Genomic DNA, 27,576 nt, shown 5'->3' on the forward strand with positions numbered 1-27,576 from the left:
GGTAGAAAGTGGAAGGAAAGGATGAATGAAAAACGGGAATACAATCTCATTGTCACAATTCAAGAGACGAGAACCAGCGTGAATTTGCTCATGGACGTAAATTACAATGAAAAAAACACCTTTCCGATCACCACTGGTCAAAGATCTTGGACTTAAAAGCACTTTTTCAGGAAAACTTTTTCTCGGGGTTGGTTGGGGGAACCTGAGATGAAGAGCGGAGCTGCAGACTTTCACCAGTAAGAGGTATTGTGAAAACACTGACTTATTTACATTGATAGGACCTTAAGTCCAACCAAGTTAAATCATTTTGATTTCCTCTGTAAAGACATGTCTAGTCTTACACAAATACCGCTATGTTGCAGAAAATAATAATTTTCAATAATCTAAAAGAATAACGCGTTTTATAAAGGATGTATTATAGGGTGTTTAAGTTTATCCATTGTTATCAATGACATAAATGTAATTATCTTATTGGAATGTTGAATGCAGATGTAGACAGATTATTGTATGCATAATTGTCCGTATGTAGGCCTATGTATACGGTATGGCCTGTTGTTCCAGATGTTTCACGTGTGTTAATGTGTGTCTGTGCTACTAGGGGAGCATGGGGCTCTGACTTGTTATGTCTCCAACAGACTCCCAGGGGGCGCTATATCTCAAACAGCTAACATGCGCAACTGGCTGTTCTCCCGAAGTCCATCTACTGTTGCCATGATGCGGACTATGACTTTCTGAGGTGAACCATTTTCATATTTTATTAAAAAAAACAACAACTAAACTGCACGTCTAAGGCAATAAAACCTTGATAAGTAATTGTTAAATTAGCCTTTGTTATTTATGCACAGAGAAGACATGAGAAATCCAGTCATACAAAGCAAGCTCTGATTGATTGAATACTTTATCAATAGATTAGTTTGCAAAAACTGCACAGTGGTACAGATTTATACAAAAGGGAAAAAAGGCGTATTTCCATTGAGATCCTGTGTATACAATTCATCGAGACAATTAAAGACAAACAATAATATACAGTAATATGGAAAACATCATATATCCGAGTAGTAATAAAAAAGAAAAATACGTACAGTAAACAGTTGGGGGGGAGGGGGTCGTTTCCGGTGATAAGCTTAGACTTCTTACAGGGGCCAGTTACATGTAATAGGCCTACTCGAGTCCATTGATCACGTGTGTCAAATTGCCCCAGTATAAATCAAAGTAACTATATGGAGAAAAAAAAAAAAAATACTTTGCTGCAGACACAACTGAGGTTAGTAATTCCTGCCATATTTCAATATTTCCACGTATTTATTATGATTATTTTCCAAATTAATAGTACATGTTGCAGCAACAAAACGTGGGAAGTAACTTGTGCATAATAATCTAGTATTTAATTTGATATGGAAAAAGTTACTGAGAAATATAAGTGAGAGCAACAAGTGTGGTGAGATGCCCTGCTCTCCTATGTGAAACATCGGTATGGCTGTGCTTATTGATTGTTCATTATTCTGTGAACAGTCTGAATGACTTTTGTTTCTTTAATATTTGTGAAGGTGGAGAAAACATCTGGAGTTGTTTGTAGTGTCCTGGAGAAACAGGTCATGAATATGTCCCTGTGGATGATCCTTCCTGCCAGTCTACCTATCGTCACCATTACTGGAATATGGGTTGTGTAAGTATGATAATTGTTGCCCATTTCCATGTGCATGCATTTTGCTTTTGTAGACTAACCAATAATCAGCATTCCATAATGATTTAAGTAAAATAAAAATGTGTCCATTCATTGAGATGAAACACACTTCAAGTTCAGACTAGCATCAAATGTCAGAAAATGCAACATTATATATATATGTTTATATTTACCAAAGAAAGTGCAAAAGACAACCACAGCACATTATGGCTTAGTGGCTAACACAGCAACAAGGCACTGGGTTCAACCCTGTTTGGAGCTTTCTATGTAGAGTTTGCATGTTTTGACTCCCAGTGTTCACATGTTAGTTTCCTCTCACACCAAAAGACATGCATGTTAGGGATATAATCCAGCCTTAGAGCTGGAGTTGGTATCCAGGGCTGCCCACTGCTCCTAAATCCTGAGTTATATTTGATTGTGCATCGTGAAAATAGACGATCTACAAGCTCAAAGCGCAAACACAGTGCAACACATTGTGAGCTTGTAGATCAACTATCTTTGGGTGTGTAACAGTGGCACGCAAATAAGTACTATTAGGCATTATACTACTATAACTAAACTAACCATGGCTATAATTCAAGTATTTAGATAGATGGTCTCATTGACATAGCCTATAAACCTCTAACAGTGAAGATGATGTTCTGTGCACATTGATACTTTTTAAGGAGAAACAAGTAATGTATTGCTATTCTGTAAAGTTGTGCAGGAGTACACTCACACTTCAAATCCCTTTTCTTCTTGACTAGCGGTGGCTATGAATGGTTTTTCACACAGCTATTTCCAAGCACTAAGCAATAACTTTAGCTCGTTAGCATTACAACAACTTGAAATAGAGGGAGCTTTTATTGTGGAAATGAGCAAGAGTGATCACCATACAGCATCTGTTGGTCAGCAGGTGGTGGTTTGACTCATAGGGGGGATATTTTAACACTGTTTGAAGGCCCCCCACCCCAGTCTTACATGAAATATCTCTGACAGCAGGTAAAGCTGTATGTGAACACCCCACACACAAAATAGGAAAGGGAAAAAAAAGACTTAGAATATTTATTAACTATGAAGGGGAGGCAATAAGATAGATCGCGGATGTTAAGACAGAGGAAGAGGCACAGAGAGGGCAAGAGACAAGAAGAGATATGTACATGACTGAGTCAAGTTGATGGTTTACTCTCCCACCAGCTGTGAGTTGCTGGTGTTGGGCCAAAGGACAATGCCTGACTGCCTGCCTGTGATCAGGTGGAATGCACAGCCTGAAGCTCAAAGACAGACACCTGCACCTTTTAAGTTGACGTTTACCTGACTTCAACTCGATTTTAGTTTTTTCAGCGAAGGAAGTTTTCCTTTTCCCTAGTGAAACTATTTGGGATAAAAAAACAACAAAAAACAGGGAGATTTATTTATGCTGCTGCAGTGTCAGTGTCATAAGGTATTATTGATTGTAGATCCATATTCTTTCGCTGTTGTACGACATAATCTACATTACACAGCCAGTATTTAAAGCTCAGAGCATCTGAGGATTACAGTGCGTTGTGTTGGTTCAAAGATTGTTTTCTCCCTCATCTTGGAGGGGATAATGCATGTTTGAACTGCTTTCCTCTCATCTGGTTGTCTCACTGGAGATAGGAGTGTCATCTGCTCACCTGGAAACGTGCTGAGTGAGAGACTGTTTACATAAACCCCCTCTTCCCCATCAAGCTGAGAAAACAGAGGCATTGTTGGAATATATTGGGATGTCGAGTCCATTGACCATATTCACACAATGGCCATTTTGCTTTTACGTCTTATTCAGGCTGGGGTGGGGAAGGGTTAGGGTACATTTTTCATTGACCAGTGTCCCCCAGGGGACTACTTGGTCCCCTCCTTTTTCCCTCTACACCAAATGTCTTAGCCGAAAATAGCCAATTTACAAGCTCACAATGCGATGTGTTGTGTAGATCTGCTATTTTTGCAGAATGTTCAGCCCAGAATAGGGACGCTAGAGTTCATGTTGTTAAGAATATGACATTATAGTCGCTTCAGCCTCAGCCTCAACTACGTACATTTTTGGGGGCATTTCTGCAATGAGCTGGGAGCTTCCAGGTTACTTTGCAGGGACAGTTCTTTCCACTTTGAGCCATTTTTTTACCGTACTCCATTCCTTTCACCTGGTTCTTGGTATGCTTGGCTGCGTCTCTCTTTCTCTTTTATCTTATTTTTTCCTCTCCTCCCCCTGCCATCCTATTCTTTTTCACTCTCATGTCCCACGGTGTGACTGTCTCGTCTGATACTTCTCAACACTAAAGAATAATCCCTGGAACCTTTGGCTTCATACACAGGCCCATAATGCAGGCCAGTTTATGGCTGCACATGCCTCAATACCTGTTATATAATTATGTGCCCGACAGGCATACCTGTAGAATGTATAGCTTAATTGCTACCCAGTGAAGCTTTCCTTAAAGGAGCACTTCACCCCTGGAAGAAGTTTTCGGTCTTTTAATGAAGTTTAGGAGTCAAGAAACAAGATCCTGGGTTTTTTTTGTGAATAATCTGTGTTTTTAGATATCTAGTAATCTTCGCAATATTCGTGACGTTATTTGCATCATGAGAGATTGGTCTCATTCCTTTCCGCACTACATGTCTCGGCGTGTCTCAGTCAGACCATCTCAAAAGACAGCCCCAATGGGGTGTCCGTAACACTTTGTTCAACCTTCTTTCGCCACTCGGCCACTCCCATTAGCTGCGGCCAGCGGCCCTTGTAGAGTGAGGCATTACTTTACCTGAGTTATCTTCTGATAGTTGTACTTGAATGTTGACATGAAATAATAATCCTGTGTAGTGTTTCATAAGCGCAAGCTTGAAAAAAAAAATACAGCGTGGAGTAGCAGCGCTGGTAAACAAACACCGTCACGAAAGGCTAGGATCATAATACCAAAGATGTGACAGTGATGTCAATACTATGCGACACGGAAGTGAAACTGCATGAAGATACTTATATGTCCCAGTGATATGACATCACTAACGAATCCTTGGACATAATATGTAACTAGATGAACGTTTGCGAGGACAGCCAGTGTTGCCAGATATTGTGAGAGAAATAAGCAGCCAGGTCTATGAAAACAAGCCCAAAAGAAAAATAACTATGCCAAGAGCACTTTACCTAGACATGGGATATTATATATTTGAAAATTGCTGATCTACAAGCTCACAACGCTTCGCAACCCATTGTGAGCTTGTAGATCTGCTATTTACAAAAAAATCTTGAGGGGGAAAAAGTCCAAAATGTGGATTTTTTGCAAAATATTTTTATTTGCTTTTCAAAATGTGGAATATTTTTGACACATATTTGTTAGGGGCTCCCTGCCACAAATTATAATTTCAGATGGGGGTCTGTGGAAAAATACATGAACATGTTTGAGAACCACTGGTTTAAACAGCAATCAAAACATTTGGAAACAAGCCCAAATATCAACTACATTTTAGAAAGAAGCCGCTTATAATAAGCAGACATGGCGACACTGGCATGCTGTTTGGATGTTAGGGATGTTATTGTTGGAGATCACACCCACATGGAACCTCCCCTGCCACAAGGCACCAAAGCATTCTGGGAGTTGAAGTTATAGGCAGTGATACGCTGTGGTCCCCCTGTGGTCCCCCCTGTGGTCACCCCTGGAACTTCTTCCAGGGGTGAAGTGCTCCTTTAAATGGCCACTGAGAGGAAATGCTTTAAACCTAAGGAGGGGTTGTCTTGGGACTTGGGTGACAGTGAAGTGGAGTTTAACATAGTAGATTTAACCTATAGATTATTATTGTTGGTAATCTGTCCTCAAACATCCTCAAACACTGTAAAATTGCTCAGTAGCTGCATTTTAAGTTGAGTCACCACCAACACGTCGCATATCCTACCCTGATTAGATTATTTAGGTTTTCAGATGCATGGTATATCTGTGAACTGTTCCCAACAAGTGAAAACACTACCTATTTTCGTCCATGTGAGGGCAAATCAATAGACTTGACCTGAATGGTTCTGCATTATCATCACGGTGATCAATAGCTATGTTACACTGTCACATGTACTGTATATCTGTGAACTGTTCCCAACTGTTCCAAGTGAAAACACTACCTATTTTCGTCCATGTGAGGGCAAATCAATAGACTTGACCTGAATGGTTCTGCATTACCATCACCGTGATCAATAGCTATGTTACACTGTCACATGTTTGAAGGTCCAGCTTTTGTACATCAGCACATTGTTTGTCTTTATCAATCTGTCTTTGGGTCTTGTGAGGATAGATTGTGTTACAAACCAAACATCAAATATGAGGTAATCCCTGCTTGGCCTGCAGAGATATTGGGCTTATGAGCATACTGTAGTACACAGTCTACTTTCAGTCAACACCAGGGATTACATTTCTCAATGGAAGATTGCGGTGATCACCTCCAACCACTGTAGATATGCTAGTTATATTTTATTAACATACTCTACCATACAGATTGGTAAAATAACATTTATTTATTAAAGGACGACTTCACCCATCTTCATATAATTGGTCCTCACTAATGCTCATGATAATATGGAACAATTCTTTTAATTGACTTATTCCTGTAGGCTCCTAGGTGGAGCATACGGCTGCAATCACACCCCAACATTTTTGGGCAGTTTTCTTCAGCTGGGCCCATGTTAGTTCAGTCACCACTTCTATCTTCCCCCGTGGATTCCAATCCAATGCTTGCTTCGTGATGTTGTCAACTGGTTTGCAGAGGTTGTGCTGCAACATATGAGGCTAAAATGTGGGGAGCGTTAATAAACGGAGCAGGAGTGCCCACACGTTCACCCTCATCCACAAAACGTGCAAGATTTCATCTTAGAGTCTAGGCTGCTTAGGTTTCAGTCAGGCAAGATGCTGAACTGGCTTACTCATGACTTGCTGTGACTCATTCTGGATGTGAGAATCAGCCACATCACTAAGATGTAATTACACATTTCTGGTATAATGAACTATCTTGGGATATTGTCCAGGCTGTGTGTGCGTGCGTGTGTGAGTGTGCGCGCGTGCCTGCGTGGAGGTGATTAGTTTGCGAATGACAGATTTAGCCGTGAGGGAAAGAGGAAGAGGCAGCTCCGTTGGCAGAGTACAGGCTAAAGTACAGCCTGTGTGTTTTTCAGAATATTTATGAGATATACAAGGTAACCGTAACCATATACTAATCCTTGTGGCTCGTATGTGGGATGTGAAAGACTGCGACACAGAGCCTTGCCTGGGATCAATCACATTTACTGCCCTCGTGAAAACCTTAAGTGACAATGCTTTCAAACAGCCCCTTTCAGTGACTGAAACAGTACTACTCTCTCTACCTGCCTGGCTTAGTATATTATAACAATGTTTTGTTGAGCAATGAGCATACAACACTATGAAGTCAAGAGCAATGAGCATACAAACACAGTAAACAAATATTGTTAGTCTTATATTGGTGGGTGTAACTACAATGTGCTATACCATAGTTATACACATCAAATTGTCACCCGTGTTCTTCTATCTTGCACGTGAGACAGCTGATCAGCTCTTGAATTAATGATTCTATCTGTTATCTTGTCAGATACGCCATGGCCCTATACAACCAACATGTCTGCCCTGTGAATAACTGGTATGTATCCTATGCTTTCTGTCAGTAATATTGTTTATTTTTAATCTATAATTGTTTGTAATTGTTATGAAATAATGTTTACCATGTTTGTTAGATTCCACTTATTTTTTAGAATGTTTTATGCTGTGTGACGGTCTTCTGACCCTAGGCCACTTCAGTTTTCACTGCTGACAATAAAAACCCCAGGGCCAAGACTAATCATTGCTGCCATTTAGACAATGTGAAATAATGGAGTACCGTCAATGAATAGGAGGCTGAATAGATGTATGCATATTTAAGTTTTACACCAAAACTTTATTTTCTAGCAGTTAACCAAACTTAATAGTAACATTCCATCCGTAGTCCTGATTTCCCAAGAAGTCTGTTTTCCATATTTGCAGTGCCTTCTGCCTTCTGATTCTAAGGGACCTTAACTTTATTAATGAATACAAATTGAACTGGGAATATGAGAAACATAGTCAGTGAATGAAAGTTAAACATAGCAATCACCTTTTACATTTTCATACACTTACTTAATCTCAGAATTGGGAGAGTCATTCATGAAACTTAAAACTGATCAATTACATTGAGAGATAAATCAGGTACATTAAATCTGCTCAGTTTGATGGGGCGAGTGTCAGCCAGGTGGATCAAACTCATCAAAAGAATTTAGGATCCTCTCCTGCAGACATGCAACATTTAAATGTAAAACCCACTAACTGATTACGATGAATTATTCATCGATTCACTGCAAAGGGTTGAAAAAAGGCAGAAAAACAACTTTTTCCCATTCGGTATGTTTGTCCAGCACTGATCCAGGGAGAGGGGCAAATTGTGGCAGGGGTATAGTCCATCTTTTCTCAGCCTACAACAACACGGCCCCTCGCTAGACTTCCTGGGTAGCTCCCCAGTCAACACAGTGAGGCACCCGTGAGAGGGAAAGGAGAGGGGGGATAACTGGAGGCAGAGGTTGAAGATTGGGAGGAGTAGGCATTATGAAAATAAAGTGGCATGGACGGAGACATTTTATACTGACATAAAGAGAGAAACGAGCTGAGAGAGAAAGAGAGAGCGAGGGAGGGAGGGATGGAGATTTGGAATACTGTAAATTGAGATATTTTAGTGAAGGCAAGGAATGCAAGTAGAGTGCAGTTTAAATGAGAGGGGAATAGTAACGTGTCGTGCAAGCGCAGCATCTACATTCTGTGCGGGAATGAATGATGTGGTATGTGAAAAGTAAACACGGATTAAAATCACCTGCTAGTCTCATCAATCCAAGTCTCCTCCTATCCACAGCGCCTCAATAGAGTGCTCAAGTAAGCAGAAGCCAAAACAATTTTATACAAATGTTTTGGCTGTGTCATTGGAAAGGAGGCTCCCTATACGCAGTGTGTCAGAGCTATCAGTTGGGCGCTTATCAGGAGCTTATCAGGAGCTGTCTCCAACACTCAGACACCTGCGCCGAGTTAGATGTCTGTTTTCTGATTTTGACCTCCCTCACATCACATCCCTGTTCCATTTCTGCAGCCACAGTCAGGATGTTATAATGTATACTACTTCAAAACGATGGTTATTTATCCATCTGTACTGAAGAATGCATCTTTCTCATCTTCATAAAAGAAAATCTAAAAAAGGTGTGCGTCCACACAGTACTAACATAGCTTTAAAAAAAAAACAGAAAAGGTATGGCAGAGTTTAATTACATCATTAGACATACAAAAGTGTCTGAGTTGTTGTCCTCATTGGACCTTTCACCCAGGTAAATGTTCTACTGTCCTTTAAGTCAAATAAGAGCCATGATGTGTTAGGTGCAGGATTCTAATGCTGACACATTAACAGAGTTTTACTAAGTGTGTTTGCTTTGGCTGCACTCTGCATGCTGCGATACAGAGGAGGCATTTAGTGCGTAGGGAGTAAAATGCAGCCTCAAATGAGGATAAACATGAGAGTTTTGTAGCACTTTCTAGTACATGGAGACGTCACAAAATGTGCCAGATGGTCTGTGTAGAGCTCAAAGCAACCAATTTGTCCCCGTAAACCTCATTCCAAAACCGTGTGCGTGTGCATGTGCGTGTGCGTGTGCGTGTGCGTGTGCGTGTGTGTGTGTGTGCGCGTGTGTGTGTGTGTGTGTGTGTGTGTGTGTGTGTGTGTGTGTGTGTGTGTGTGTGTGTGTGTTTGTGTGTCCTTACAGGCATTATAATGAGTCATGTGAGGAGCAGCTTCCATTACAGAGGGGCCCTGTATTGTGCTGTACACTGGACAATGTACCACTCATCAGGTTTGTGTCAAAGTTAAGACTTCATAGTGTGCCATTGCAGTGTTACACAGTGATTCCTCAGTGTTTTAACGTGTAAAAGTAGGACCCGTGTGGCTTTTACACTCTCAGAGGTAAATTAACATTGATGTTTTTATTTTTACTTTTATTTATGTTTACTCTGTTGTTACTATATTCTGTACAATAGTCACAAGGGTTTTACTTGAAGCAATGGGTTTTACTTGAAGCAATGGGAACAATAGAGTTAGTTATATTTTTTCTATCTAGTTTAAAATGTTAGGAAACATAATTCTTTGTACACACATAATGTGGCCATGCTTAACCCAATCAATGTGGTTACTGTCATTCATTTTAATCTGTTACACTATTCTTTTGGTTAGGTATAGGCTCTCAGATGCCTGTTTGATTCCCAAACAGGCCCACCTGAGTACCCAACCCGTATTACTTATTATTGCATACCACTAAATGCATCTAGGTATGCATGTTGGGAAGCTGTTCACAGCTGTGCATGCCGTTCCCCCATGGCTTTCACATTTTGCTGCATCCACCTTGATTGCGGTTATCCCATGAAATTATGGATTTCATTTGGACCAAACTGTCGGTTTCAAAGTTGTTAAACATAAAGCATTTTTGGAGCATACACACACAGACAAAAAGTAATTTTGCCTGCAGTAAGTGTTTCATGGTCTATTTCCTATTTCTCTTGAAATTGACAACAGACCTGACTAAGCCTGGAATTTCCTCAATTTAGGGGCAAGGCTACTTGGCCTTTGGTGTTGTCAGTTCTTTTTAGGGCACAAAATCCAAATGCCAGGGCAGCAAGGCAATCAAATAAAACAATGATTTTAAGTCCACCAAAAGAATGAGTGGAACTCGAGGGTAAGGAATGATTACATTTTACCATGTGGCTGTGCAGGAGTCTATCCACCTAGAAGAGGCTCTGACTGTCTCTGACTGTCTGTTTCTGTGTGTCTTTCTGTATTCGTGACTGACACAGACACATGATGTCCGAGATCCCAGGATCCACATGATTTGTTTTTGAACACATAGTATAAAAATAAATAGATACAATAAATAGATAAAAAGAGCTGTTTATTTCACAAAACAGGCCACACTGTGGGGGCACAGTGGCCATGGATTTCCTACCCTGGTACATGCTATCTAAAGTTTTCACATTATTGAAACAATTTACACGAACCGATCAGCACAAACCTCAAGGTAGTTTGTGTTCTTTCCCCACAAAGCCATATTAGTGCTTGTAAAAATAAAAGGCTGTCTAGTTCAGCTTTCTTTTATTTTTTTCGTCATTTTGTAATAATTTATACAACATTTAGCTACAATAGCTTGGCTATTGCTCAGTCTACCTTCTCTTCTGAGAAGTTCACCCAGTCACATATTTGTGGTACTGGCACATCAGGTTTGATTGAAGGGTAAATGCTGCTGTGCAGACTTTTATTCTTTTAAACTGTCATTTTGTGTCCAGCACCAGCAACGAACTGGATGTGTGCAACCCACTTGTTTTGAACTAATGTGAGATATGCCCACACTTGACTAGTCCTGACTACTAGACCACTCAGCTGAGGGAGGATATGACCTATTCACCCCAACAGGAAGAGGGGCCTTTGTTTTGTTTTTAGAGGATCCTTGAAATGTCTTTGACATGTCACCACCCTGAGGGGCTGTTATGTAAACAATAAATGCCTTCTTCAGTGTGGAAAAAACTTCTGCAAAAAAGTGAACGGCAGTCTATCTGAAATGCCATACTTGAGCACGTCGGTGCCATGTAATTATTCCGACAGCCCATTATTCCGACGTCCCGTTGGTCGGACTGGCCCCATTATAACTAAGCCTAACCCTAACCTCACGCTTGTGATGTGACGGAATAATGGTCCGTCGGACTATAGGACAGCCCCGAGCACGTCTACATGATTGTTTGTGTACTGTTAGCTCCATTAAGAACCTCTCACTCCACTATACAGCTCCGAGATGAGGTTCTATGCCGAGGTCTCCCAGAATCGGTTGAACGGCCGCAAAGGCTCCGCTGTTTACCCTTTTCGGCACATCGTATCCAAAAACCAATGGTAGATTCCAAAGCGCACAGATGTTTAAGGTTTGGTCGGGCACATTTTAGGTCGGAGACGAAACTACCCGTTTAAATCGCTTATTTAGTCAGCCTGTGGCCACGTTTCCCAATGTAGCCAAACCGGGGAGCAGTACTGGCACCGGACGTAGGGGGGTTTTCCGGGTTGAATGGGAAACATGGCCACAGGCTGACTAAATAAGCGATTTAAACGGGTAGTTTCGTCTCTGACCAAAAATATTTTGTGCCCGACCAAACCTTAAAGAGGTGGTGCCATGGTTTTGCACTTTTTTCATGTGTCTATGAGGTTGATAGAACTTCATTAAGCCCCCTGGTGGTGTTTTTATGGTGTTTTATGTCTTCTCTGACTATTTTGAGTTTCTTCCTGGAGGCTGAAACCTTGAGGGTCAAACGTGCCAATAGAAAAACAGCACTTTAATGACACAGTAAAATTATACCCTCCCCCTCATTATCATAACGCAACAGTTGTGGGCATGAGGAGGAGGAGGGACTAGGACAGGTGGGTGGTGCTAAGGTGGTGGAGGAGGTGCTAAGGTGAGAACCAGGTATTCGGTTCTTAAGTCTGTCATTTTGTAGTCCGACGTCCGGGTCCAAAAGGCACCAGCGCTGTCCACTCTTCATTGTAAACAAACATGTTGGAACCCGTAAATCTTTTTACAATAACCTCCTTTTTCAGAAATGAACCATTGAGGGTTAATAAGGGTCTTAATGCTAATGTCATAGACAGTAAAAAGTAGGCTAATATATGTATTTATATTTGTATTTATTTATTATTATTATTAACATTATAATATATTTTTTTTAATATTTATTTATATATATATATTTATATATAGATGTATATAAAAAAACGTTTTCCTCTTCTTTTTGTCGTTGCCAGGAATGACACTTTAGTCGTTATTTTAGTCTCAGATCTGTTAAAACAGCGAGGGACACAGCACTGCGCATGTTGGGAAAATACACACTGGGACCCGGAAGTTATTCTAGCGGGGCGCAACGTGACGTCTGAACAACCGAATACTTAATGAACTGGAGGCGTGTCCACATAAAAACATAATTTTAACACTTTCTGTACACTTAAAAAAAAAATCTTCCTCCTAGTATAACCATAATACCTGATGATTATGTTTTAGGGGGGGGGGGGGGGGGATCACTGAAAATCACGGCACCCCGTCTTTAAACATCTGTGCGCTTTGGAATCTACCATTAGTTTTTGGATACGATGTGCCGAAAAGGGTAAACAGTGGAGCCTTTGCGGCCGATCAATTCTGGGAGACGTCGACATAGAACCTCATCTCGGAGCTGTAGCGGAGTGAGAGGTTCTTTATGGGGCTAGTGTACTGTATGTGTTATAACTAATATGCATGGGGGAATCATTGTATCGTACACTAAATGGGTTAAAATTGCCCATGTTTTGGCATTTGGGATCCAACTGAGTGGTCAAGTTTTCCTTGGCCTTTCTCAAGAGAAGCTTCCCAGCACTCATCTGTTTAAGGTGGCGTCCCTGCCAAACTCCTCCCCAGGGAAACATTTCCAGGACTTTATTTAGTGCCACAAGAACAACTAACTGTTATTTCCATGAAACATATTTTAAGGCATTTCGTCTGTTTTACATTGTTTACAGTGGAGAGATTTTTCCGTTTTTTTTCTGTTGAGCAACAAGACTGCATGACAAAGTATATATTAGCCACAACAATAGCGGGAACTAGGGGGCACACCTATCTCTTCTTCTGTCCGATTATATTATTTCTATATCCACCTATCAGGCTCTTTTCCACTGACGTGAATAGGATAGTACAAGCGCAAATATGCCCACATCCTCAGCTACAGTACCACTGGAAGACAACATGATCACATAAAATAGCTTATTCCCCTAAGTCCATTGAGCTATCAAGATGTTCCACATTAGCTGATTTTCTGATTTTCTGTTCCCTTCTCTCTTGTTTCCATTGCAGTAAGTGTGGAACACTGCCCCCCGAGAGTTGCTTTTTCAGCCTCATATGCAGCACTGGATCCTTTATAGGTAGGTAAAAATGCCAGAAATGGCTACATTCTTATTAACCCAACTTAATGCAGCACAGGTTGCAATATGCTTCTTCGTGTTATTGTGGAAGTCCCTTCACTCTGTGTATATGTCAAGCAATAGTACAAGACTGCTGTGTTAAAGATAACATGGAACCTTCGAGCTCCAACTTACGAAAAAGGAATTGAACCGCCATCGAACTTGGAATTCTAGTTTGGAAATTCTGGTATAATTTCAGAGCTCCAATTTCCCCAGCCCTGAGCACGACTACCATCACAGAAAGTCTGACATCTTTCGTGATCAGTGGCTGGATCATTATAAAAGCCTTTGTTTACATTTCAACACATGGATGCATCTTTAATCATGCATGTGTTGGTATCATTTGTATTGATTCCTGCAGGCATCCATTGTTTTTCCAGATTTGAACATGGGGGGGTTGGAAATGTTGTTGTTGTAAAAAGGAGATCCAAGTTGTCTTGAATGCAGAATAATTGCTCTTGTGGGTGCAAAAATGCTACAGCTAGACATTGTGCTCTGTACGTACACCTAGTCCTACAGTGCCATCGTCATGTCTTACCTTATGTACTGTTCCTGGTTGAATGTGTGCATTTGAGACTTCAGCCTTGTTTTTCCAGCTGTGGCTGTGGCTCCAGCCAGGTCTCTGTGTTCCACATAATCCACTGCCGGGCCCCCTTTCAACTTTTTTTTAATGCACCCTTATGTGTGCCTCCCATGAACTAAAAGCAACAGCCTGCTGACCGCAAGGGCAACTACTGCAGAGCATGCTTTCTCTCAGGAAAGGCGCATTTGTGCCAAAACGACAAAACTACTGTAGTTGTGTTGATCCAGGGTTTGTTGGTTAGGTTTATTTATTTGAAATTCACTTTACAAAACTCTTTCAGCATTGCAGGAATTTACTATACTGCACAAATAAATACGGTATGCATTATGTATGTATGCATTAGGTATGGCCCTATGGTTAGGCTATTGAGATTTAACAATGCAATAGAGTATGTGTATGAAAGTGGGTTCTATTAACCTCACATTTTGCATGTATAAAAAACATATTCTGCCATTTTCAATCATATGTATTCCCAAAATGATCAGGGTTGCACATCTTTTTTCATTTAAACCTGTTCCTTACCTTGGTCAGAGACACAGAATGGTGAGGTTTCATCAAAGTGATAATTACATAACAGTATTATGGCGCAGTATTCTTAATGCCCCCTAAGGATAATGTTTGTTTGAACAGTGCTTTCTGACATTGTCATGTAGAGGTTCAGGGGAATCGGGTTAGGGCATGAATTGAGCAGCTGGTGATCACGTAGCCCCAACAGCAACCACCCAACAAACACTGAAACAAAAGAAGCGATCATTGCAGTTTACAATTCATGCATTTGAATCAGAATCAGAATCCGTTTTATTGTCACATCACAGGTTTACAAGGTAAAAAAGTGGGTGAAATTCGTTTTTGTACATCGTTCCCATCGCAATGTTAGTTTCCATAGAAAGAAGAGGGGGTGGGGGGAGAAGAAGAGGGGGTGGGGGGCAAGTGGGAAGGAGATCAAAACAAGAGAGCAACAGAAGGCCAGACAAGTTATCTACATACATTTGGCAGACTCTTATCCAGAGAAATGATCTGGTGGTGTTTAAAACATTTAACTGTCCACTGCAGAAGTGAGGTTAGCAGTGTGTCTGTGAAGAACAGAGTGACTTACTGTGCACAATGTATCTGTTGTTTGTCATTCATTCCGTGTGAGGTCCAAGTACGGTACATCTAACCAGGGTATACCTGTTTTTTTATAGGTTTTCAGAGAACGTCTATTAACCTGTCTCTGTTGAGTTGCTTTCTGTGTGCGTCATTTACCTCACAACTTGGCTGTTAACACCCAGTGTGTTCAAACAACCAAGACGTTTTTCAAACAGATCCTGGTTGTGTTTATAGTGTAATACACAGATACCGGTATTCTATTTGAAATATCTATTCATTCCATCCTTTTAAACAGGCCTATTTGTCAGGCCTTATCATGTACTCATCCTTTATCGTTGGGAAGTCATTTGGCAACTTAAAGAAAAGTATGTGAAATGTATTGTTTTGGCCCTGAGCATTTTGACCTGTCAAAATATATCATTGTTTTATGACTTAAAGCAGGATAGGCAAAAATGCAATGTGGCAAACACAGGGAGTGGTGTCATCAATTCCTGGTTGACCTGCTGTTAACTCAGGGATAAAGGTCAGATGTCAAAGCAAGTACAAGGTCACATTTACTCCACGTGAATTCTAGACATGAAGCCTCCACATTTGTTTCCAAACAGTGATCTTGTGTGTTGTAATGTACTTTCTTGAAGCGTTTGGGGGTGTGCACACATACTGTAGAAGCCTTGGAAATTTCCCCCGTGACTTCAAAGGTCTCCCTCTCTTATTTCCCACCCTCACAAACAATGCTTAGTTTATACAGCACTTGTGATACAGTTTGTTTTACTGCGAGGTGTGGCGCGAGCTGAGACCAAAGGAATGATAATGGTCGGAACCCCGCAGACCACAAAGTCGACCTCTCAGTGAGTCCGAAGCGGCGAATTGCCCATCAAAACGAGGTAGCCTTCACACAATGTATGCTTGATCATCAGATATCGGCCAGTGTTCCTTTTTTGCTGTGTTGACAATGTGAACACCAGAACAGGGATTCTCACTAGATGTGAACAGCTTGTGCATCACTTAAGAGTTGTGGGAGAATGGCATGCTGCTCTTGGAAGTGTTTTGAGAAGCTGCTCCAAAGTTTGATGCGCTTGCTTGGTAAACAGTCATTAGGCATGTGCACGTGCCAGGCTTCTCAGTTCCCTGCAACATCATCCTGCCACGTTTTTTGACACGGCCACCTCCTCGATCCGGGGTTTCGAACAAAAGAGTAAATGGGGATGAGGACAGCTGATCTCACTGCTTGCATGATTGATGTTGAGTATGTCCTTTTTGGTGTACTTGTTAGTGATGTCAGTGATTCATTCCGTCACAGTAATTGGTCATAATGGGAACCCCTGAATATTTTAGACACATGGGAAAACTGTGAGGAGTACCACTCCATAAACAATTCACTTAACCCTTTAAGACCTGAAGCCGATTCTACATGTCTCCTAAATCTCAGCAGAATTCTGAAAAACGCATGTTTCTCAGTGGTGCTCAATCTTTTTCATGTCAAGGACCCCCAAAATTATATGTATTTGGCCGCGGACCCCCATCAAAATATTTTGTTCCAGGGACCCCCAGAAGCAAAGATTTGAGTTAAAAATGTTCGCTTTGAAAATATATATATTCAAAGATTTGGACACATTTTCACGATTTTTCAAAAATAGCAGATCTACAAGCTCGTATCGCGGCACTCGGTGCCGCGCTATGAGCTTGTAGATCTGCTATTTTTGAATAGCCCAAAGTGTAAAATAATGCTTTTTAGCTGAAATCTAAAAATGACACAGTTCCAGGTCTTAATCGGTTAAAGCCAGTGGCCAATGTGCTTGACGATGTACCAAAACGATTAACAGAATATTGCATTCTCTCTCTCCCTCTCTTTCCCTCCGTCCCCCTTCCTTTCTCATTTTCTCCTCCTGTCATCTTGTCTATCCAGTGATGTTGATTGGCTTGCTGCGCTATGCCCACGTCATAGAGAAGCACCAGAACTGTGTCCTGAACACGGCAGGCCTCTCCACAGGCTGGATCTGTGCTGCAGGACTCCTCATGGTGGGAAACTTTCAGGTAAGACAGGGAGGCTTTCATTTAATGCTGCATTTGTGGCTATTATGTAGCCTCACCCTGAAGGTGAGGTTATATACTGTAATCACCCTGAAGGAGCTAATTTCTCAGTATTGACCACCTTGCTGTTCAATGTCCCCCTTAGTACACAGTTAAGTAAATGAAGAAATCAACAATTTGACTCAAAATATAACATCATTTATACAACATAATAATGCGTAACATGACTGCAGCACCTGATTGAGGTATTCTGCTTCGTAACTGTCAAAGTCTGTTGACATATTTTTGGCTTATGTCTAAATACTGCCATACCATACCTCCCAAACTGTGTTCTGTTAAGTGTTTGTTTCATGTCTGTCTTCTTCAATTGTGTTGACTTCTCTGTCGTATTTTAATCTATCGTGATTTTTCTTGTTATAGTTTTATTTTATTTAAAGGGGATAGTTCAGTCATAAACCATGAAACCAGTTTCATGCTCTCTAAACGTTGTAAAATTAATATTAGAAACATGGTGTCTTCTGATGGAGATTAGTATCGTTGAGTTGAGAAATAACAGACCGCTGAATGCCATGACTGACCAATCAGAATTGAGTATTCAACCAAGCTGTGTAATAATCAAAGACAGCAGCACATTCTACTCCATTAGTGCCTTGGTGAACCATTGGTTTCATTGACACACTCCAATAGATGTGCTGTATCTGGGCTCTTCAGGTAGCACTACAGTCTATGCTTATTTTTCTGTCTCTGTAACTGAGCTTACTATTGTATAGTTCAGGCTTGTGTTATTGGTCCAATACATCTGTGATTTCCCTGAGATCAAGATGTTAGTGCTTCCATTGAGCAAATTTTCCAAATTACAGCAAGGAAATTGCTAACCATGTTTACCGGCTATGTTATGTTTCCAAAGTATAACGAATGCTACAGTGTAAGATATACGACTAATTGACCATATTCACATGACAGCATTTTGTTTACACTTGGAGTGAGGGGATGACAATAAGCAAAATGGCTGTGAATATGGTGAATACAACTGTTTTCTACTAAACAAGGAAAACCTTGTGCCTTACCAATAACCACCTGCTAACATGCAATGTTTTTGTTTAATCAATTGTGCTTGGATAAAATAGTATTTTCAAAATACTGATAAGGAATTTTGAAAATGTGGATTGTATAAATCGTTATACAGTATATGAAATAGTATTCATTTAGGCTACAAACATTATCTTACGGTTGACAATGCTCACTGCCATAGTATCATAAATCACAATAACTTTATTGTAGTTGTGCTGCATGTTTGATCTTCACCAGGAGATTAGAGGCTCCTCTGGTGCGGAAATGCTAAAGGAGGACAAATGTTATTGTTGTGTCGCCATCATAGGATGTGTTCCCTATTTTTTAAGAAAATTCTAAAAGTCTGTCAGCAATAACCCCTCCTAAATTCTTTAACTGTAACTAGTTGAATTTAATAGTGGGAAGCAAGTTTTCCTACCTGTACTAGACCTGGATTTGTAGGCACTGCCAACCATGTTGCCTTTCTCTAACCAAGAAACGCATAGTTAGACTATCAACTGAGATATTTGGTACAATGCAGAGATGTCATCATTAAATCATAATCTCTGAGTGGAAGAATGCACTGTGTTAGAGGGCAGAAAAAAAGGTTCTCCGTTGTAGATGTACAGAGAGTACATCTCTGCTGCAGTGTAAACATGTACCAGCACTTCAAACCATAATGGGAACAGCAATGCAATCTGTTGCACTTGTTGAAAGTGAATCTTAGATGTCTTTGAAATAAAACAAAAAGTGAACGCAAATCTCTATGTTGCAATAAATTGCCCATTGCAATGGATTTTCATGTAGATAATTACTCTAAAAAGTAAAATTGAGTAATCCCATTTGAAAGATGGCACTTTTTAGTGACTGATTACCATTTTAATGAAAACATGATGAAAGCAGCCTTTCAGTCCTACATATGGTCCTGCTGGTGTCACTTCTGGTCATCTTGGATCCAGTATTTCCCCTTTTTTCTTGTGACTCTTTGTAGGGCTTCCAAGCAAATCTTCCTTGATGTTCTGTTTGGAATTGGTCCGACAGCTTCTCCACAGTAACACGGTCTTGTAAACAAGAGGTTCAGCTTGCCGACCGGGTGTCACTGTGTTCTGGCTCTCGATAACATTTAGAGGAGTGGTTCTCAACCTTCTCAGGCCGCGACCCGTGAAAAAAAATGTGAAAATAGCCGATCCACAAGCTCACAACGCCTCGCAAGTTGTGAGCTTGTAGATCAGCTATTTTCAAAATGTTTGCCTCTTTCTTATATTATTTGACAATTTGGCCAATGTTGGACCAGTTTTTATAGTATAGTTTGTTGATTGGGCCTTCTTTTGATGCAGTAATAGTCTTTTTTAATGTACCTTTTTTTTTAGGAATTAAAAAGGTCTTAAAAGTCCTTAAATTGTCACCTGGGGACTGGGGGTCCCCACATGACAAGTTCTGAACTCCCCCTGGAATGTAATAGAAACACCATACACTAAAAACTACCAAACAAACTGGGTTACCATGGGAAGGTAAGAGGTACAATGCCCTTGATTGCTTGTAGGCCATCACCAGTGTTTTGAATCGAGTACAGGCAGCAATGCCTGAAGCCAGTTTGGCTGAAGCCAGTGAAGAGAATTGAAAAGGGGGGAGATGTGAACATTTTGCAAGGTTGAAGACCAGGCACGTCACAGCATTCTGGATCAGTTGAATGGGTTTGGGTGAACCTGCCGACAGATCAGGAAAGAGGATGTTGCAATTGTCAAGTCTGGAGATTACTGATGCTTGGATAAGGAGCTAATATGGGCCCGGCGCCACGGGGGGGCCTGGCACCCTCATTTTCAAATTGTGCCCCCTGAGTTTATGTTTTAAATGTATTATTTTTCTGGAAATTTTTATTTTTATTTTTTTGATAATAATTTTTTTGATAAAAAAATCGGTAAAAATAAGAATTAAATAACATAAGCCTAACCTAACCCTAAAACCGAAATAAAGTAACCAAAAAACGCTCCAAAACTGCCAAAATCCATCCAATAACCGCAAATCGGGTCGGGACACATGCACGCGCAAGCGGCGCAACTGGTGTGCACCCTCACAATTTTCAACTGCACCCTTAGTCATTTCATCCTGGCGCCGGGCCTGAGCTAATAGCAGACTCCTTGGTGAGGAAGTTCTATCTATCTAGTATCTATCTATCTATGCACAGTAGATGTACAGATGTGTTGCGGCCATGCGTTGCGTGTGTGTGTGTGTGTGTGTGTGTGTGTGTGTGTGTGTGTGTGTGTGTGTGTGTGTGTGTGTGTGTGTGTGTGTGTGTGTGTGTGTGTGTGTGTGTGTGTGTGTGTGTGTGTGTGTGCATGTGGCAGTAATGTGTATGTGCTTGCACAATATTGTATGTGCCTGTGTGTAGTGCACATGTGGTCACATGATTATGTCAAAGGTCATTGTTGCAGGGACGCCCCTTTCCTGTGTGTGTGTGTGTGTGTGTGTGTGTGTGTGTGCGCGTGCACGTGCGCACCGCAGTGTGGCGGCTCAGATTCCTCCCAGTCTGTCTGCACACGCCTGGATCTCATCAAGCACGCGAGCCCACGGCTAGACTGTAGGGGGTGGTCTCACAATTTATCTACCCCTTCAACACACACACATTTGTATTATTACTATACTTGTGAGGACATAAACATTTTAGGAAGGCAATTTTATGAATGCCATCTTTTTGTTGTTGCCATTTTAACCCTAAACCTAATGTCGAAAATAACAGATCTACAAGCTCACAACACACACACACACACACACACACACACACACACACACACACACACACACACACACACACTTGAACCACAATTCCAGCCTCTGTCCTCCTCTTCCTGCTTGCTCCTGACTGGTTGACGGGGGCTCCTCCCTGTTTAGCAGGAAGGGGCCTATAGTATGTGGCTCCCTCCTACCTCCTTACATAACGAGACCCTCTGTGTCCGTCTGGAAGTAAACACGGCACAGCCTAATGTATATAAATACACCTTGACACCGCATCAGCCGAGCAAGTGTTCTGCTGACGCAATAAACGGACACAAACTGAAGGCCTGTTGTCTGTGTCTCAGAATAGAAGTGCGGAAGTTGAGTAAAAAGTCTGAGGAATTCATGAATCGGTATTAGTGCACTGGCTGTAGGGGTGCAACAGTTAATCAAACAAATCAATTGAATCAATTTATTTGATTATTAAACACTATGCAATAAGTAGCAAAATGCCTGTTGCACAAGGCTAGGTTGATCAAAAAGTCAGTATGTTTCTGTCTGTTAAAATTAAGTGAATTAGATTAATTGATCAATGCCCAAGTGGATGGCTAAATTGTCATTCCATATATTCTGTGACGTTCTAAGTGGGGTTGTATATATATAATACTTAACTGTTTTGACATGTGGGTCCCCTCTTCCGTATCCTACCTTAAAGCACCCCTTGTAACCCTCCTTAGCACCGATTCCACAAGCTCTCATAACTATGGGCTGAGGTCACTAAAGTCGAATGAATGGTGATGTACAGTATGCATGAAGCAGAGCAGAACAAAGAATGTTCTTTTTGGTTCTTCTCTGTCATTAGTGAGACGGAACATCTGTGTGTGACGGTTCACCACTGTCATTCACTTCCCTCCATGTACTAGACCTGTCAGCTGAATAGCAGCGGTTATCATTTAAAGTGTGTGTGTGTGTGTGTGTGTTTGTGTTTGTTTCTGGCAAAATAATATCCATATTTTCATATTATTTTCCTGCCACTATACCTGCTGCACTTCTGTAATCTTGCTCCTTCCACAATAAGAATAATAAGATTTTGAAACTCTTGCACTAGTAATACAGTCTATAACTTTGATTCATCTGTCTCACAGGTTAGTACACCAGTACTATGCACCTTCATAGAATAGGTTGGGTGATGGCTGATTTAAGAGGTCATACCTGGCCTGAGTCAAACTAATTGCACTCAGAGCTATGTGTGACTACACACCTGTGCATCGAACTACTCAATGTTTCACACAGGATAAATCAGCCATCCACACTCAAATTCAGGAGGAGATTGGTCAGAGCCTCTCTCATGACAGGTCTGGTATCTGGCTTTTATGTTGTTTGTTCCCATGTGGCTGTCTACCGCAGCATTCCAACAAAGGCGCAGCAAGCATTGTGTGGTTGCATAGAATAAGAGATAGCTTTAACCGTGGTTATCATCAGTCCCACAATTGAGCCTGTCGCACTGTACCTCTGAGGCATGCTTATACTGTATCTGCATACTGTATTTACTCGCAAAGATGAATGCTTTCATTGTCACTTAAATTACTGTATTTTTTTTAACAATTATGGTTGGCTTCACGTTGACTTCTTGAGTCACGAAACGTTCAGTAAATTTGATTTCAAGCTAAAAACACCAAAAATGCCACATGACAACACCAGTTATCCAACTCATCCTGCTGTACCGAAGCCAATTTGACACAGTGCAATTTTATCTACTAAGATATAGCAGGTGAAATTATTGCCAATCACCATGGCTTTTTGATTTGGCGTCATTACTGTTTGTTGGCACAGTCTACAGATTATTCTGTGTTTACCTATTCTGCCTACACATACGTCATGTCCTAGTATGAGCAAATAGGGGAAGGGAATCAACGTCACGTGATTCCTTGTTTGACCCGGAGAAGGGTCAAACAAAGGTGCTTATTGGTCAAAAACCTGGATGTCTGTCTCAAAGAATAAGACGCAGACTTTGATAGATAATGGCTTAACACTGATTACCCAGACTGCTATAATAATATTGTAATATAATAATAGTAATAATAACAATAATCTTTATTTATATGGCACCTTTCATAAGGTTACAACCTGTTTTATAAAAATAGAGAAGTAAATGTACAATACAACCAAAATGAGTAAGGGTTACCACTTACCAGACAGCAAGAACTCAATTAAACAAGCATCAACAAGATTAGGTGCACCAAACTGCTGCCATTAGGGTGATAAAACATACTTTTTTGTACAAATGAAAATATTGCATGATAACCCTGTGCGTGTGCATCCATGTACTTCTATTATCTATAATATTGTCAGTGTTTTGAATCAAAACATCTGTACAAGATCACCTTAACCACACTCAAGAACCGTTTTCTTTTCTTTGTCTTGGAGATTAGGATTTTAATTTATAGTTATGATTAAATGTGACCATTCAGTGTGTACTTAAAGTTACACAGTAAAATTTGGGGTGTTAAAACCACTTAAACCCTATTTCAAAAATAGAGACAGGAAACAGGGAGAGAGAGAGTGCATGGACAAGTTTGGACATTACAGATTTTGGAGCCAAGGGAGTGTCAGCGCTTGGCTTCAATTGGTAAAGTTTTGTCTTTGTCTTTGTTTAACCCATTCAATACGGGAACGTGTCATTTTAGATTTATTTGGCTATTCAAAAATAGCAGATATGCAAGTTCATTGCGTGGCACCGAGTGCCGCGCTATGAGCTTGTAGATCTGCTATTTATTTATTTTTGTCGCGAAAATGTGTACAAATCTTTGAATATATACATTTTTAACTCAAATCTTTGCTTTTGGGGGTCCCTGGAACAAAATTTTTGAGACGTGGGGGTCCACGGACAAATACATATAATTTTGGGTGGTCCTTGACATGAAACAAGTTTGAGAACCACTGATATTATAGCAACATAAGTCAAGTTAAAAAATTAGAAAAAAAATGTTCAGTCCCATGAACAGTCCCATGAGGAGATGCAATGCTGAGATTGCTGACATACTGTAGTTTTACATAGTGGGCAAATGTACAACAGCCTTTGGTGACAGAAACCTCCTCTGCTGCTTAACTCTGACCAAACTAGGAGTGAATCTGTGCTGTATCTGAAGATATTCTGTGCCCTACAGGTGGATTACGCCAAAGTCCTGCACTACGTTGGAGCCGGAGTGGCCTTCCCCACCAGCGTGCTGTTTGTGTGCCTTCAGTCAGCCCTGACCTACAGACTGGCCAAGACCCAGGAGGAGTACCTCATAGGACACCTTCGCCTGGGGATGTCTCTGCTCGCCCTCATCGCCCTGGTCCTCAGTATCCTTCAAATGGCAAACTGAAGTCTTTAATCCATTAGGACCGGGAACGCATCTGTGTAATCTTTTTAGATTTCTTTGGGCTATTCAAAAATAGCAGATATACAAGCTCATAGCTCGGCACCGAGTGCCGCGCTATGAGCTTCCCTGGAGGGTCTCTGGAACAAAATGTTTTCAGATGGGGGTCCGCGGGCCAAATACATATCTAAAAATGTTTTCTAAATCCTAACAGTATGTTGCTATATCAGTGGTGCTCCAACTTTTCCATGTCAAGGAAATGATATCTATTTGACCACGGACCCCCATCTCAAAATATGTTGTTCCAGGGACCCCCAGAAGCACAGATCGAAGTTAAAAATGTTCGCTTTAAAACATGGGAGACAGCATTTCTACCACTGAGGCACATTGTTGTTGTTGTTGGGGTATTTGCTACAGTGCTTTTGCCCATACTGTACGTAGAATTTGTCCTCTGCATTTACCCATCCTAAATATTAGGAACAGTGGCTGCCATTAATACAGAGCTTCAGGCAACGCTTCCATCCAAACACATGTTGGGTCTAGAAGCAGGGAGACCATCTCTGCAGATGTGCTCGTTATATTGTATTATAATACTTGCCATACATAATAGTCCAGATTGCAGCTTTAAGATTCAATTAAGTAGGACAAATGGCTTGACCTGACCAGGTGAGCAGTTAATGCGTCGACCATTATGGTTGCAATGTCTCCTGTTAGTTTCCAACTGGAGCCATGTGTTGCATGTCTCTCCCGTCTCCCCCTCTCTGGCCTCAGCTTCCTGTCTCACATTCTACAAAATAAATAAAGCAATACTTTATTTAATAATAAAAGAGACCTGGCCAAAAGAGCAGTATCAATGACAAATATTAATGTTGCGTTGTGACAGTTGCATTGTGACAGTTCTTTGACCAGCCATTGACAAACAATGGTCTTCAATTGTGTATTGGTTATTATGTGTTACATTGACCCCTGCTGGAGAAAGTGTTGTGTCAAGTATTTTGTACAGTGTGTACGTGTGTGTTTGAGTGTTTGAGTACAGTATGTACTGTATCTCTCGTCTGTGCGTTTAGTTATCATCTCTTGTTGTCCTTAACTCTCCGTCTCCCCCAGGCGGGGTTTTCTTCGTCCAGGACAGCGTTTCGCTGCAGCACGCCTCGGCCATCTTCGAGTGGCTCTTCTGCATGCTCATCATGCTCTTCTACGGGACCTTTGTGTTTGAGTTCGGGGACATGTCAGGGGACACCCTGATGGTGTTGTCCAGAGGAGGCGGGGGCCCCGTCTTCTCCAGCTCTGACCACAAGGCAGATGTTGGGGGAGGGCCAAACCCCCGTCAGCCAGAGAGTTTGGCTATTCTGTAAGCTAACCTAACTACGAAATGGCACATTGCCTCTGACCGACCATGTGTCCACTGGAGGGTGATTGATGGACAAAAAGTGATTGATGGACAAAAGAATGACCAATCACAGGCTATCTGGAGGACAGAGGAGCTGACACCTCATTTGTTGTACAATGGAGTCGCTCGAAAATGGATGAAAATACTGTTGCTGATCTACAAGCTCACAATACATCACGTTGTGACGCGTACTGTAAGTTGCAGATTTGCAACTGTTGCTGTTTTTGGAACTTTTATAACATTTCCTGGAATCTTTGGACATTTTTGGTATAGAATGACATGCCCAAAATAGGGACGCCAGATTGAAAATGGTTAATTACGCTGATACGCTCCAGCGCAGAGGTGCCCTGTATATTGATGTACTCAGTATTGCACACAACTATGGCAGCAAGGCTGTTTTAAGCCAGCCATAATGACCCAAGAATTCCATGTGATGCTATGTGATTATGCTGTTCTGTAACTACACAGGCCAGCTTGGAAACACATTGCACACATTGTCATATGTTACTAGTGCCTTTTGTAAGACAACTAATAATGCCAGTATATGAATGCTAATGCACACACACACACACACACACACACACACACACACACACACACACACACACACACGCACACACACACACACACACACACACACACACACACACGCACACACCAGTCTATACTTTGTTGTTCTTTTTCATCAAATGTATACTTCATCAAACGACTGTCAACAAAAGTGAAGTTTTTTCAACTGTTCATCGAACACAATATTTTTTTATGGTGGACTCCACTAGCATTTCAGTACCGTAAGGGTATTTCCTCATACAGCAGACTGTCACAGGTCAAAGTTGGCATGTGTTCTAAAGTTTGGACTATCAGACACGCATTTGCTTATTCTCAGGACATTCCAAATAATGTTATATCACTCTGTGCCTTAAAAAGGGAAAGATTATTCAGACCTACTGACAATATAGTAGTAGTTCTGTGCCAAGAGTTATTTGCTTCATATAAAGAGTTTAATTATTCTATTTTCTTAAAAGTTATGTATGTTGCAGTATGCTGTTTTTATCTTTCTTGTATCTTAGTTTAGTTTTTTCTTCTTTGTTTCTTTTTTCTCCCAATTTAGTCAATAGGCAAATTCCCTGATTATCACACACACACACACACGTGTAATCATGTCACTGCTAACCTCTAGCACAGGCTGGTCTTCAGATTAGTTGGTTGGTCCAAGGATGGTATTGAAATCACGTGCCTCCTCTGATCCTCCTTTGATTAACATGGAATCGTCAGCCTCTTCTTTTCACCTGCCAGTTAGGAGCTTCACCGGGAGGACATAGTGTAGCGCATGTAAGAAACACCTACTGTAACTCCTCATAGTTCAACACCCCTGCTGAGAGGTGCACTTGACCAACCTGTAGGACTCACTAGTGCAGCAACAAAGGACTCCCTCCCCATCTGGCCTCCTTGCACTCAAAACACGGTCAGTTGTGTTTGGTGTTTGTTGGAACACCATGTTCCAACAAAGCCCTAGTTCAAAGCCCTAGTCTCTGTGGTGGGGGCAGGATTCGTTTTTTTGTTTTTGTTGTGTTTTATCCCTGAGCACCCTACGTTGCTTTTTTCTGATGAAGAGATGCTATGCTGAGATTGCTGACAT

At 41.1% G+C, this 27,576-nt stretch overlaps 1 protein-coding gene across 2 annotated transcripts; it reads left to right on the plus strand.

The window, feature by feature from the left end:
- LOC308104017 (transmembrane protein 150A-like) lies at positions 1-26,516 on the plus strand. 2 transcript variants are annotated; one of them, XM_080454267.1, is made up of 9 exons: positions 1-243; positions 636-736; positions 1,548-1,666; positions 7,256-7,303; positions 9,474-9,560; positions 13,614-13,681; positions 17,299-17,426; positions 24,353-24,530; positions 25,655-26,516. In XM_080454267.1, the coding sequence occupies exons 3-9, from the start codon at positions 1,596-1,598 to the stop codon at positions 25,900-25,902; spliced, it is 828 nt and encodes a 275-aa protein (XP_080310393.1). In that variant the 5' UTR covers positions 1-243; positions 636-736; positions 1,548-1,595; the 3' UTR covers positions 25,903-26,516. The 2 variants fall into 2 exon arrangements, with proteins under 2 accessions (XP_080310393.1, XP_080310394.1); XM_080454268.1 differs by having other exon boundaries at positions 25,675-25,898.
- The last annotated feature ends 1,060 nt before the right edge of the window (positions 26,517-27,576 follow it).

This window comes from Gymnoscopelus braueri (assembly GCF_963280865.1).
Source record: "Gymnoscopelus braueri genome assembly, chromosome: 17".
NCBI lineage: Eukaryota > Metazoa > Chordata > Actinopteri > Myctophiformes > Myctophidae > Gymnoscopelus > Gymnoscopelus braueri.

What these genes read in the sequence shown, in the direction of transcription:
- LOC308104017 (XM_080454267.1), top strand. Translation starts at nt 1,596, where the DNA reads ATGAATATGTCCCTGTGGATGATCCTTCCTGCCAGTCTACCTATCGTC. An exon ending in GTCTGCCCTGTGAATAACTG is followed by an intron (nt 7,304 to 9,473) that starts GTATGTATCCTA and finishes GTGTCCTTACAG; the next exon opens with GCATTATAATGAGTCATGTG. An exon ending in CCTCATCGCCCTGGTCCTCA is followed by an intron (nt 24,531 to 25,654) that starts GTATCCTTCAAA and finishes CGTCTCCCCCAG; the next exon opens with GCGGGGTTTTCTTCGTCCAG.